This window comes from Schistocerca americana, chromosome 2, assembly GCF_021461395.2.
Source record: "Schistocerca americana isolate TAMUIC-IGC-003095 chromosome 2, iqSchAmer2.1, whole genome shotgun sequence".
NCBI lineage: Eukaryota > Metazoa > Arthropoda > Insecta > Orthoptera > Acrididae > Schistocerca > Schistocerca americana.
In genome coordinates, this window is record NC_060120.1 from 25347915 (window position 1) to 25363096 (window position 15182).

At 41.9% G+C, this 15182-nt stretch overlaps 1 protein-coding gene across 2 annotated transcripts in view; it reads left to right on the forward strand.

Moving 5' to 3' along the window:
* Positions 1-15182, forward strand: part of LOC124595515 (brain-specific angiogenesis inhibitor 1-associated protein 2-like) — a 912282-nt gene that overhangs the window by 831443 nt on the left and 65657 nt on the right. For both annotated transcript variants that reach the window (XM_047134280.1, XM_047134279.1), the window contains exon 3: positions 10643-10735. In XM_047134280.1, coding sequence (XP_046990236.1) covers positions 10643-10735 — 93 coding nt within the window. The remainder of the gene's footprint in view (positions 1-10642; positions 10736-15182) is intronic.

Here is a 15182-nt window from a genome sequence, read left to right on the forward strand (position 1 = left end):
CAAAGATAACGCCTCTTTCAGGAGAGCTCTACCTGCAACAGAAAGTTAACAGTCACTCACAGTTTTGTTTGTTTCTCTTTGTCGTTCGCGGCAAAAACGTGTCAATAAAGACATTATTTTCAATTTCTCGTCGCGCATACCACCTTCTTTTAGCTGAGTTAGTCCCCTCCAAGCGTCTAGTCTTTCCCGTTTGTTTCTACAATCGCAGTTCGTAGGGGCCCATAAACATTTCCGTTCGCCATAAAAATCTATCCACTTTAAGGCTCTGTCCATACTTCACTCTATGCTTCTCAATTTTTAAACACAATAAAAACACATCCTTGGCGAGAGCTGCAGGGAAAACAGCGACTTTTGAAATTCAGTTTTTCATGATAGCTACAAGTCACACGCAGTGTGTTTTGTTGACTGGTTTCGCTCTTTAATTTAACAGCCAACTACTGTACTTTAAACTGCAAATTCCAGGGTTTTTGGTGATTAGTTAAATTAATAAAACATACTAAGTGCGACTAGTGGCTGCCCTGAAAAGCTTAAATATTCGCCCGTTCTAGAGACATAACAAATCGCTACTGAACCTATGAACATTTGACCTGGCGTTCTCGCTAGAAGAGGGGTTCCGGCGCCAATAATCCGCCAAATTTTAGTGTTACCGCTAGCAGACCGAACCGCAACCAACGCCGACCGCTTCGCTGACTTCGATTTGCCGCCTGTACAGACTGAGCAGATCTCGGCCAACGAAGCGGTTGCTATTCGTTGGCCTTCGTTGGACTAGAGTGTACGCGCCTTACAAGCATCTGGTTCGATGACTGCAGAGCGGATTGAATCTGACAGATCGGCTGTTGGCCGGCGTGGATGTTTGTTGGGGCGGCCAGCTGTCTGAAGGATTGCGACGGGCGTGCTGAGCGCAGACAAAGGCGGCTGGCAAACCACGAGGCCCAGCGGTCATCGGGGATTACCCGGGCGGAAGGACGTGTATTCCGGCAGCATGATCGCGAGATGAGCAAAGATGGAGGGGCCTGTGACTTGGAATATCGTCATGCCGTACAAGCATGCTAGGAGGAAAACGATGACAGCTTTGGAACCGCGGGAATGGGATGAGGACGCTGAACATAAATCCATGTCTAAGTATTAATAACTAATAAAGTTATTAACATTATTAACGTAGTTGTTCATAATAAACTGTAACTACTGAACCCATCAGAAAGTCACACTTTGTAGTGTCCCTTTTGCGAATTTTGAGAATAATGCATCTGAAGTGTGTATAATTAATATTGAATAAGACTAAACAGACCAGATTTAAAGTCAATTGTGCAAAAAATATAAAATTATTTACAAAAATTATAACGTCGATACTACGGTAGGGAAAGACAATAACGATGATAAACAATATCGCATTGAATAATAGGGTGAAATTAGACATTTATATCTTTGTACAATGATTTACAAAAATTATAACGTCGATACTAGAGTATGGAAAGACAGTAACGATGACAAACAACATCGCAGTAAAGAATAGGGTGAAAAAAACATTTATATCTTTGTTTAACTGTAGAAGATGAAAAGATAAGTTATTACATGCTCTTCTGCTGTTTTTGATTCTCATGTTACTCTTGTTAGATAGATATTGTGTGTATCGTTCAACGCCAGCAGATGTTCTTTTTGTTCTTACGACTGGACTATAAAAAGGGTGTTTATCAGCTTATTGATGGAAATATATGTGTAAAAAAGAGTTCATTGCATTATTTCAAAAACATGCCAGCCACTAATCGCAATGTTTTAATAGAAAAGAGAGAGTAATTAGTATTTTGCAGCTATGAAGAAGACGATAGCAGTGATCGCTGACTGGCAAAAACTGGCCGCCATTAGGCGGCGGACTTAATATTAACTTTTTTTACAGCTTTCCACAAGAGCAGAAGTGATACAATCATTTTAAAACATTATTTAATTTCAATCTGAATAGTTCCATGAGTTAATTTTGCGAGAGTTCAAATACTTTCAGAGATACCATTTGTCGTAGATCTGTGAACTTTGGCCTTGACTGTATTTAGATGAAAACCAGTTATGATAATCTTGTAGGGAGCCTGGCGTTCATTTAAATTGAAAACAAACATTTATTTTGGACTCCTATAAGATACTCTGCTTCTAACGGTCTCACCTACGTAAAGAAAATAATTCATGCTAACCTCTCATCTTACGTAGTATCAAAAAGCATAAAGCCAATATAGAATATTAAAAGAAAACCCTTAGAACTTAGATACATCGCATGAAAGAGCATAATCGAGCAATATAATAAAAAATTATTTTTCTAACCAAACAAATACAAAAAGGTGATAGACAATTTTATTTACTAATTTAAGGAGATGGGACCTGGATAAACTGACTAAACCAGAGGTTGTACAGAGTTTCAGGGAGAGCATAAGGGAACACTTGACGGGAATGGGGGAAAGAAATACAGTAGAAGAAGAATGGGTAGCTCTGAGGGATGAAGTAGTGAAGGCAGCAGAGGATCAAGTAGGTAAAAAGACGAGGGCTAGCAGAAATCCTTGGGTAACAGAAGAAATATTGAATTTAATTGATGACAGGAGAAAATATAAAAATGCGGTAAATGAAGCAGGCAAAAAGGAATACAAACGTCTCAAAAATGAGATCGACAGGAAGTGCAAAATGGCTAAGCAGGGATGGCTAGAGGACAAATGTAAGGATATAGAGGCTTATCTCACTAGGGGTGAGATAGATACTGCCTACAGGAAAATTAAAGAGACCTTTGGAGAGAAGGGAACCACTTGTATGAACATCAAGAGCTCAGATGGAAACCCAGCTCTAAGCAAAGAAGGGAAAGCAGAAAGGTGGAAGGAGTATATAGAGGATCTATACAAGGGCGATGTACTTGAGGACAATATTATGGAAATGGAAGAGGATGTAGATGAAGATGAAATGGGAGATACGATACTGCGCGAAGAGTTTGACAGACCACTGAAAGACCTGAGTCGAAACAAGGCCCCCAGAGTAGACAACATTCCATTGGAACTACTGACGGCCTTGGGAGAGCCAGTCCTGACAAAACTCTACCATCTGGTGAGCAAGATGTATGACACAGGCGAAATTCCCTCAAACTTCAAGAAGAATATAATAATCCCAATACCAAAGAAAGCAGGTGTTGACACATGTGAAAATTACCGAACTATCACTTCACTGAGCCACAGCTGCAAAATACTAACGCGAATTCTTTACAGGCGAATGGAAAAACCGGTAGAAGCCGACCTCGGGGAAGATCAGTTTCGATTCCGTAGAAATGTTGGAACACGTGAGGCAATACTGACCCTACGACTTATTTTAGAAGCTAGATTAAGAAAAGGCAAACTTATGTTTCTATCATTTGTAGACTTAGAGAAAGCTTTTGACTATCTTTCAAATTCTGAAGGTGGCAGGGGTAAAACTCAGGGAGCGGAAGGCTATTTACAATTTGTACAGAAACCAGATGGCAGTTATAAGAGTCGAGGGACATGAAAGGGAAGCAGTGGTTGGGAAGGGAGTGAGACAGGGTTGTAGTCTCTCCCCGATGTTATTCAATCTGTATATTGAGCAAGCAGTGAAGGAAACAAAAGAAAAATTCGGAGTAGGTATTAAAATCCATGGAGAAGAAATAAAAACTTTGAGGTTCGCCGATGAAATTGTAATTCTGTCAGAGACAGCAAGGGACTTGGAAGAGCAGTTGAACGGAATGGATAGTGTCTTGAAAGGAGGATATAAGATGAACATCAACAAAAGCAAAACGAGGATAATGGAATGTAGTCCAATTAAGTCGAGTGATGCTGAGGGAATTAGATTGGGAAATGAGACACTTAAATTAGTAAAGGAGTTTTGCTATTTGGGGAGCAAAATAACTGATGATGGTCGAAGTAGAGAGGATATAGAATGTAGACTGGCAATGGGAAGGAAAGCGTTTCGGAAGAAAAAAAATTTGTTAACATCGAGTATAGATTTAAGTGTCAGGAAGTTATTTCTGAAAGTATTTGTATGGAATGTAGCCATGTATGGAAGTGAAACATGGCAGATAAATAGTTTGGACAAGAAGAGAATAGAAGCTTTTGAAATGTGGTGCTACAGAAGAATGCTGAAGATTAGATGGGTAGATCACGTAACTAATGAGGAAGTATTGAATAGGATTGGGGAGATGAGAAGTTTGTGGCACAACTTGACCAGAAGAAGGGATCGGTTGGTAGGACATATTCTGAGGCATCAAGGGTTCACCAATTTAGTATTGGCGGGCAGCGTGGAGGGTAAAAATCGTAGAGTGAGACCAAGAGATGAATACACTAAGCAGATTCAGAAGGATGTAGGTTGCAGTGGGTACTGGGAGATGAAGAAGCTTGCACAGGATAGAGTAGCATGGAGAGCTGCATCAAAGCAGTCTCAGGACTGAAGAGCACAACAACAACACAACTTATACGATGCCATAACCATGGAATCCTAAAAAGAGACACAAATGATATCAGCACGAGTTCCCTTCTTTAATAGTCCTATAATTTTCTATGCATATTTAACTATAGTTTTTATTTAAACTCGTAAAATAGATAAAGTCATTGTTTCGACTAGAGTGCCGGTTGTGGTGTTTTATATGTCTGAGATTTGTTTAAAATTGTTGAAATAATGGATAAGTAATTTTGAGGTCGTGCACTGGCGGCAGAGATTATCTATATGTTTTATCACAAGCATTTATATGGAATCATTGTGAAAATCACGAATGGTGATCGGAATGAAAGTATCTGCACTGGATCGAGGAGTGGTCATGTGACTGAACCTTTAAATAAGTGTGCAGGGCAGAGCTCGGGGTCTTTCGTGTGTCATCATGCGTCTGAAATATTTTGTGAGGTGCTTTCGTCTTGGTTTCGCCTGGCGTCGGTAGTTACGGGCAGTGGGTATGCCGTGAATGTTACTTTCGTGTAGAGATACTTAGAATAGTCTTGGGCGTCTGTAATAATTTGTAAATCTCGGGATACTGATTTCAATGTTAAGAAGCAATTTAGTTAGGGACAAGATCTGTCATGGGCGATGTTCATTTGTTGAGAAATAGATCAGGTTTTCAAGAGTTCATTGCATTATTTAGCGTATACTGCTGCCTGTAAATGGTGAGTAATTTAGAAATTTTACACTGCTGATAGATTCTGAAGTTATTCAAGAGTTATTTATATGTGGCCATATTCACGTATGTTGCGCATTTCCGAAAAATAAAATGGATCTGTATAAAACTTAAAATCAGTATGTTTTGGGGATTATTATTACCCTTCGGGATTTTAACTAACAGATCGAACCTCAGTTCATCTTTTATTAAATTATTCGCTGAAGTGTCTCACTGCTACCACAAGATTTTAATGTAAACAATTATCACGTTGGATTGTTGGGCTGTAGAGCGATGATTTACGACAACTCCCTATTGATGACAGCGAGCCACACTCAAAGTTAATGGGCCATACGTTGGCGGAGCTTACTATTGCATCGTAATTGTTTGTATCTAAATTGATTCACGATGTGAGGAGCAGGACCAAGAACCCCGTGAGTAACGTCGTAACCTTTATTCCGCTATCAGTGTCTGAGTAAAGAAAGTTCGTAGTTTCTGTAAAACTGGTTCACCACACAACTTTTAATTAATACAACTTTTCCTACATTTATTATCACTGTAAACACTGCGACGACCAGTTCCAGCCGTCACATTAAATGATTGTTTATGGGTAGTCACATTCACAATCCGTCATACAATATGACAGCAGCAGACACAGCGCACAGTCGGACTTGAAATCTGATGACATTCTCGTGTTTGTAACAAATTACACCGTTAGTGGGCACAGTGAGACTCACGACAACTAACAATGCATAGAGATATATACGGTTGTTACTGTGCAATTAGCACAGTATAAGAGAACGGTAGTCTTAAAGAACTGAGTCATTGATGTCGAGGTGCAAACTGACTTTTATCAAGGAGATTCACAAAGATACAATATACAAAATAAAATGATGTTAAAATTTTGATGCACAAGTATTGCGTGTAATAATGTTGGCACCAGACTGACTGTTTCGGGGTGAAGCTGATTACAAAGACTAGCGTATGAACATACTGGAACTTCGGATGGTTTGAAAAATTGCAAGATTATATTTGGCTAATTTGGATGAACTACATGTTACGACAGTAATTAGGTTTACAAATTATGTGATGGTTTAGGAGAAAACGAAAGATCACAGAATCATTTTATACAGCCCCGTAGGGAATAGCCTACCTTTAACTAGAGACGTCGTCTTTAGATTTATAATCATTTTTGCAAATTTATGCAAATTCTTAATGGATTAATTAATTAGTAAAAGGTGTTATATGGTTCATAAAAATTTGATCAAAAAATTACAATGGTAAAATCCGGAATATGACAGGTACAATGGCTAAATCTTCAACGAAAAATCTGGGTACTTCCAAACTATAATATTAAATATCTGGTAGGTTAATTCGTTTCAGAATAATCGAAATGCGTTACTATTTAGTCTAGATGCCAGTCTTTATACTGGGTGGTATCAACATGTTCAACTCGACTGATTAGCGCATTCAGAATTTTCTATCTCATATTGTAGTAAAGTTTTTAATTAACACGGCTTTCAGCAAAACGAATTACACTCTTGGAATCAGTATATTGAAAACAAAAGCCTGGTAATTAATCTCAGCGAAACAGTGTATTTAATACTTTGATGCATTCAGGTACGTATTACACATCCACATTGCAAATACTTTGACAAAAAATGGAAAATTAATAGAAAACAATAACAGGGGTATAATAAGAGCAGATGCGAAGATTCTAGCTTGCTCTGTTTCAAGTGGGAAGACAACTTTCACTTGTTCAAAAAGAACTCTGTTGCTCACAGCTGCAAAAAGAGTCCTATAAGTATATATCCTGAAACACTGTGAAGATGTGGACTATTCTGTCCTGCGGTATCCGTATTTATATCAATATTGTTGCTACACTGGAGATGTTCCGTGCAGTTACCACCCATTCTTACACAACCTTCAGCACTGCTCAAAGACCCACGGACTCGTGGTAGCAAACCTAACTGTCCTTGCAAAATGGGGCCGAGGCTGCTGAAACATGTACCCGTGGTCAATGGACAAATTTCTTAAAATTTCTCCATGTTCAAAAATTAAGAGGATTATGGCCAGTTTAACTGGAAGACAATGGTACAAGATATCCTAGACGGCTCTATGGTACATTGCTAGATGCTATCTTACGAGAGGTAAACAATGATGTATTGGCCTGTTATACATAAACTATATCCACTGTCTTTCAACAAGCGTGGAACTGATTATAGAGAGGCCGTGTAGAAGTCAACGATCGTAAGAGCCAGATACCCAAAATTGTTGCCCGCTAAAGAGAATCTCTGGATATAGAATGTAGACTGGCAATGGCAAGGAAGGCGTTTCTGAAGAAGAGAAATTTGTTAACATCGAGTACAGATTTAAATGTCAGGAAATCTTTTCTGAAAGTATTTGTATGGAGTGTAGCCATGTATGGAAGTGAAACATGGCAGATAAATAGTTTGGACAAAAAGAGAATAGAAGCTTTCGAAATCTGGTGCTTCAGAGGAATGCTGAAGATTAGATGGGTAGATCACATAACTAATGAGGACGTATTGAATAGAATTGGGGAGAAGAGAAATTTGTGGCACAACTTGACTAGAAGAAGGGATCGGTTGGTAGTACATATTCTGAGGTATCAAGAGATCACCAGTTTAGTATTTGAGGGCAGCGCGGAGGGTAAAAATCGTAGAGGGAGACCAAGAGATGAATACACTAAACGAATTCAGAAGGATGTACGTTGCAGTAGGTACTGGGAGATGAAGCAGTTTCCACAGGATAGAGTAGCATGGAAAGTGGCATCAAACCAGTCTCTGGACTGAAGACCACAGCAAGGATTTTCGTATGCTCAAAAGTGGTAAATGGGGTAATTTATTATTCCACGCTGCATGTTTCCTGCTTTATTCTAGGATAAAAGGTGTGGAAACAGTCAGGGATAAATTTATTTGCGAGAAATATCGCACAGTATTTTATCGATAACTGTATAACACACAGTTACAACAAGATTTTTATCAAAAAATCAAGCTTTTCTTTTAAATCATTAAAAAAAATTCCAAAATCATAACACGAAACATAGAAGGCGTTTTAAAACACAGTTCCAAAATTTGTTTTAGTCAACATATCATTAGACCGACGTGTTTTGAAAAATTACTCAAAAAATTGAAAACCAGATAGAATTCGCAGAAAGCGATCAGGAACCAGAAGGCAATGCAGTTTATGTCCCATCACTATTTGGCAAGAATGCCCAGATGGCTACTTATTGGATTTACAGAATAATACGCTAGTAAAATTTTTAGTCACCGTACATACATAATAAAAAGACAATTCAACCCCGCAAGCAATTAAAAGAAAACAGAAGACTGATCAGCTGAAGCTCTTAAATAGAAGGCTCTGTTATTCAACTACAATTGTGCAAGGAGCCCTGTTTTAAAAGTAATATACATGCAGACAATTTCGCTGAAATGCAAGATTACTGGAATAACGCAGAAGCCAACTTAAGAAATTACGTTACATTCATAAGGGATAAAACAGAAATACGAAAGCTGACGAAATGCAAGTTTCAGCGAACTAAATGTTAAATGCCTTACATAAAACCAGTTTTCTTTCAACTGCAAGGATGTTGAAAATGCAATCGCCATACGTTGCTTCCGATTATTGCTGGCAAGTTAACTTTACAATTAACTGACTCCCAGCCAATAACCTTTCACGGACTTACCCGCTCTGGTAACATCAGTTTAACTGTGGTGGAAAGACCGACCAGCAAAACCCTCAAAATTGTAATTACGAGCCAATGACCAGTATTACAACAGATAAAATGGTTCAAATGGCTCTGAGCACTATGGGACTCAACTGCTGAGGTCATTAGTCCCCTAGAACTTAGAACTAGGTAAACCTAACTAACCTAAGGACATCACAAACATCCATGCCCGAGGCAGGATTCGAACAACAGATAAAACACAATTAAAAACAGGCTTAAAATATAGACCATTAAACACTATAGAATTACGATTGAACACCAGTGGAAGTATAAATATCCAGTTAATTCTCACAAGTCTTATTAACTTGATCCAGAAGAAAATAGTACTACCAGGTTAATCGAACTGCAGTATTACTTTTTTGCTTAGGTCGCAGGTACATTACATTAATATTCGTTCCGTATGTCGTGAATACGACATTTCGTAGTGATGTGGAAAGTGTCGGTTTAACAGAAGTTTTTATTACACTTTCTTTTACATTTACTTTTTCATATCTAAAACTCCATCTGTTGAGTAGAAGGAGCTGTCATTCGGAAATTATTTTAATTTTATTTTAGATGTTGGTTGGCTATCTGTCAAGCTTTTAATGCTATTTGACAAATTACCAAAGATTTTCGTGCCAGCGTAATTCACTCCTTTCTGTGCCAAAGTCAGAGTTAACCAAGAATAGTGAAGATCATCCTCTCTTCTAGTGTTGCAGCTATGCACTTCGCTTTATTTTTGAATTTGGATGGGTTATTAATAACAAATTTCGAAACAAATTGCTCACTACGTGCAACCTTCTCTCGCCTACAACCCGTCCACAATCGTTACAGAAGTTGACCAGCATCATAAGGCCAGGCTGGCTTCCTTTCTGAGAGACATTCCATCCAACCGGTGCCGTTTACATATCAACAACACAGAACCAAGGCCGCTACCGACTCCCTGTGTTGTGACCAGCCAGCTTCAAAGTTACTGCACTCGACCACCTCCTTCTCCTCGACGGCGGAGCCATTTAAATCACTTTCCGCGGCCCTGCCCCCTCTCGTCCGGAGAGGGAAGTCAGATCTCAGAACGAAGATAGGCGAGCGGAACAACTGTCGATAAGCGCACTCGCGCGTATCAGTTTCGTTGGAGTGAATGGACGAGCTGTAATCTGCTGTGATGGTCTTGTGGTCTAAGAAGCTACACATCTTCGTCGTTATCGATAGAGCAAATTCTTGTGCACAATATACAAATCCGTGGTGTATTTCTTCAGAGGCACTGTTTTTTAAGGTCCATCGCAACGCTGTATGCTGCGTATTCGGCCTACATCTTGTTACGAATGATGGGGGGTCAGCGAATCGCTGGAGTAATATTCCGTGTTGGCGGAAAGTACAGCAACGCCAACTGCAAAGTATTCCCTACGGTTATCTTTATTGGTATTTAGTTTCACCCGCTATCACTTTCGAAGCTAATTAAATAGATATGTTCAGACACCCAACACAGATTTTGGTCTTTCGTGAGTATCCTAAATCAATCGTGGTCATTGGTGGGACGATTCCTTGTCACGGCTGATTTCTTTCGCCAATCTGAGCTTTTGCTTCGTCTCTAATGACCTCGGCATGTTAAAGTCTAATCCTCGTTCCACTCTTCTTTCCGATACAGACTGTGTGCCCTTAAGTGGTCCAAGAGACTGTTGGATTTCAAGGCTCGACTCGCAGAGTGAGGGATCTGGGTTTGGTAACTGAGAGTGAGTGATGTGGTTTTGGGAACTGAACACCTGGCAGCAGCGTTTATACCTGTTTCTCTCTCGTTTCAGGAGCTGCGGCGGCGTCCCGGCTGTACGTGGACGCCATCAGCAAGCTGGCCAAGCAGGCACAACAGGGCACCTGGGGAGCCTCCGCAGACATCGGTGAGTGTGGTTTTTGTGTTCCTCTACTATATTTTAATCCGTCACTGACTTGATAAGAACTACGTTCATATGTAGTCCATATCTAGTCCGCCTCCGTAGCTGAGTGTTTAGCGCTACTGGTCACCCTGGGGGATCCGGGTTCGATTTCGGGTTCTTCCAGGGTTCATTCAGCCTCGCGAGGCCGAGAGAGAAGTTACACGACCGAGCAGTTGTCGTTGCAGGGTCAGAAACCCGACGACGACCGTGAGAGCTGCATGCAGACCACATGCCCCTTGATACAGCATACAATAACACCGTTGGCAGAGGATAACACGGCGGTCGGTCGGACCCAATTGGCCCATCTAGGGCCAGAACGCGGAACTTTTTTTTCTTTCTGCACGTGCCCATCTGGGCCACTGAGCATCTCTGAAGTTCAAGCCATCGTCTCGAAAGCTACATGACGCACTACTGAATTTAGGACTCAAATAGAATATTTGTAAGTTAGACTCTAATGCGACTTGACATTATCAGAATACACTGAGCTTATTTCTTGATAAAACTAAATTCTAGGTTTATTACAAATTTATTGAATGAGAATTATGTCCTGGAAATAAATTCTTTTTAATTGGTGACGTGATTATTTCCGACGGGCATTTTGAACACGAACTTACCTGGTGCATTGACAAAGAAAACATTTACATTACGAATTACGACTTACGTAGATTTAGCTGGCGCAAACGAGTGAAATTACGAGTTCGGGGTATTGTGGGAGGAACGATGAGGAATATTATCGGTCTGTGTTCAAGAAACTACTAAACAGTCTCGTGTAAATCGTTCTAATGTAAACCAGACCAGCAAAATCAAATGAAGATCTGGTTACAGAAGATATACAGGGTTCAAAAAGTAAAGACGATAGTAACTTTCGCATGATGTCGCTGTCAAGTAACATAGCTCAATGATAGTTGCGTTACACATTGGGAGAACTGCTGCAGTGTGGTACAAAAGATAACTGAAGGACATCTTTTGTTGAAAGATAATAATTACACTTAAGTCACAGCGATTTATGTGTTCCTCTGGACACCACAGACGGCATGGAAAGCTCAGCAACCCGCTGCTGTGCTCGTCATAAGGTTGGTAAGGAGTTCTTGTTGAAGGGCGTTCCGTTCCACCACCAGAGCGGTTGAAAACTGCCGGATGGTCGCTGGTGCATGTAAACATCCTTCAGTACGTCACCCCACAGCATTCCACACGTGCTCGGGGGGACTTAGGTCAGGCGCACGGACAGGCCTGTCCGTTCGAGGAATATTCTCTCGTTCCTCCACCAGCGCTGTTCAACGCGGTCATTCATAAAAATGAAGTCAGAGACCAATGTACCGTGATAAGACGCACATGGGGGAAGGGCATAGTGGCACAATAATGCTGACCGGTGAATCTCAGCGTTCAAAGATTTTTAGATCAGTACGCCTATACAACATCATGCCTCCATAGCACCTGGACCAAAAACAATCGTGTTCGACAATAATGTGCATACTGTAATATCACGAGAGGCGGTAACACGTAACGCACCTAGGAACATTCTAGAACCCACTCACTCACACACAAACACACACACACACACACACACACACACACACACACACACACACCTGGCTCAAAACGACTCACAAGTTCGTGACGCCCTCCATCGGTAATGCTGGAATTCAGTATGGTATTTTCCCACCCTTAGTCTTGATGACAGCTTCCACTCTCGCAAGCATACGTTCAATCAGGTGCTGGAAGGTTTCTTGGGGAATGGCAGCCCATTCTTCACGGAGTGCTGCAGTGAGGAGAGGTATCGATGTCGGTCGGTGAGGCCTGGCACGAAGTCTATAGGATCCAGGTCAGGACTCTGTGCCGCCAGTTCATTACAGGGTTGTTGTCGTGGAACCACTCAGCCACAGGACATGCATTATGAACAGGTGATAGATCGCGTTGAAAGATGCAGTTACCAGCCACAAATTGCTCTTCAACAGTGGGAAGCAAGAAGGTACTTAAAACAGCAATGTAAGTCTGTGCTGTGATAGTGCCACGCAAAACAGCAAAGGTTGCAAGCCCGAAAAACATGACCAAACCCTAACACCAATGCCTCTGAATTTTACTGTTGGCACTACACATGCTGGCAGATGACGTTCACCGGGCATTCACCATACCCACACCCTGCCATCGGATCGTCACATTATGTACCGTGATTCGTCACTAAACACAACGTTTTACCACAGATCAATCGTCCAATGTTTACGCTCCTTACACCAAGCGAGGCGTAGAGTATCTATGTAGAAGTAGATGCGGATGTAGTTTTCAACATTCTTATCTATACTCATATGTGCCTTTCTACAACTGAAAACTATCACGGAATCCTATTCGTGAGGAGGTAAACCATAAGTGGCTAGGGACGATGTACAAAATCGCTACCCTGGCTATCATCAGTCGAATAATGAGGAGCTCGCACATAAATGATGGCTACTTCGAAAAAAACAGGGATTAACTTAGAGTACAGGGAAACTGCAGTCCTCTTACAAACCTTCACGTGACCCGGCTTCTCGTGGTTCATTTAACACTTAGAATCCCAGACGTATCCCAAAGAAAGTCCAAAATACCGATATGGCGCGAAATGAGAGAGTTTATCAAGAGTATGCGAAGTGCCCGCTGCTGCTGCTGCTCACTAATGGTTGACAATCTGTTGCAGAATGTGGAGGCGTTTATGGAAAGAGGAAGGTACTGTCCTGCGACATTTCCACCAAGCCTAGCAGAGAGATTGCGTGTGACTGCGCAACTGAAAGCGTTATTTGGGTGCAGGGCCCAATTCTTAAATACCATAGAATGGTCACCGTACTGGGATACATCTACATCTACATTAATAATCCGCAAGCCACCCAACAGTGTGTGGAGGAGGGCACTTTATGTGCCACTGTCATTACCTCTGTTTCCTGTTCTACATCTACATCTACATCTACATTTATACTCCACAAGCCACCCAACGGTGTGTGGCGGAGGGCACTTCACGTGCCACGGTCATTACCTCCCTTTTCTGTTCCAGTCGCTTATGGTTCGCGGGAAGAACGACTGTCTGAAAGTCTCCGTACGCGCTCGAATCTCTCTGATTTTACATTCGTGATCTCCTCGGGAGGTATAAGTAGGGGGAAGCAATATATTCGATACCTCATCCAGAAACGCACCCTCTCGAAGACTGGCGAGCAAGCTACACCGCGATGCAGAGCGCCTCTCTTGCAGAGTCTGCCACTTGAGTTTGCTAAACATCTCCGTAACGCTATCACGGTTACCAAATAACCCTGTGACGAAACGCGCCGCTCTTCTTTGGATCTTCTCTATCCCCTCCGTCAACCCGATCTGGCACGGATTCCACACTGATGAGCAATACTCAAGTACAGGTCGAACGAGTGTTTTGTAAGCCACCTCCTTTGTTGATGGACTACATTTTCTAAAGACTCTCCCAATGAATCTCAACCTGGTACCCGCCTTACCGTACGCATACTCCCAGATAATTTACATCTAACCTAAAAAACCGCCCAGTCCACGCCACAGAACCCCTGCTACCTGTGTAGCGGCCTGCTGGGTGTAGTGGACTCCTGACCTGTCCAGGGGAACCCTATGGCGCAAGTCGAGGAATCTGCAGCCCACACGGTCGCAGAACCTTCTCAGCCTCTGATTCAGACCCTCCACTCGGCTCTGTACCAAAGGTCCACAGTCAGTCCTGTCGACGATGCTGCAGATGGTGAGCTCTGCTTTCATCCCGCTAGCGAGACTGGCAGTCTTCACCAAATCAGATAGCCGCCGGAAGCCAGAGAGTATTTCCTCCGATCCATAGCGACACACATCATTGGTGCCGACATGAGCGACCACCTGCAGATGGGTGCACCCTGTACCCTTCATGGCATCCGGAAGAACCCTTTCCACATCTGGAATGACTCCCTCCGGTATTCACACGAAGTGCACATTGGTTTTCTTCCCTTCCCTTTGTCCATCGACAAAGATACAACGACTGAACCGGTTGTGAAGCAAGTGCTTGAATCTATTTCTTAGCGTCTCTGAACGTAATGTTCGGAGGTCTCGAGGGGTGACCTTGCCGCAGATGACTGGGATTGTGTGTCGTGATGCACACTGCGACTTTCTCTTGAATCGATACTGAGAATGTTAAGCCACCACTCATCAAATGCGTGATATTTTTAGTAGAACATGTTTCGGGAGTACATTATCCCGTTACCAAATGCTATACAACTCTGAGCACTATGGGACTTAACTTCTGAGGTCATCAGTCCCCTAGAACTTAGAACTACTTAAACCTAACTAACCTAAGGACATCACACACATTCATGCCCAAGGCAGGATTCGAACCTGCGACCTTAGCGGTCGTGCGCTTCCAGACTGAAGTGCCTAGTTCCACTCGGTCACAACGGCCCGCTATACAACA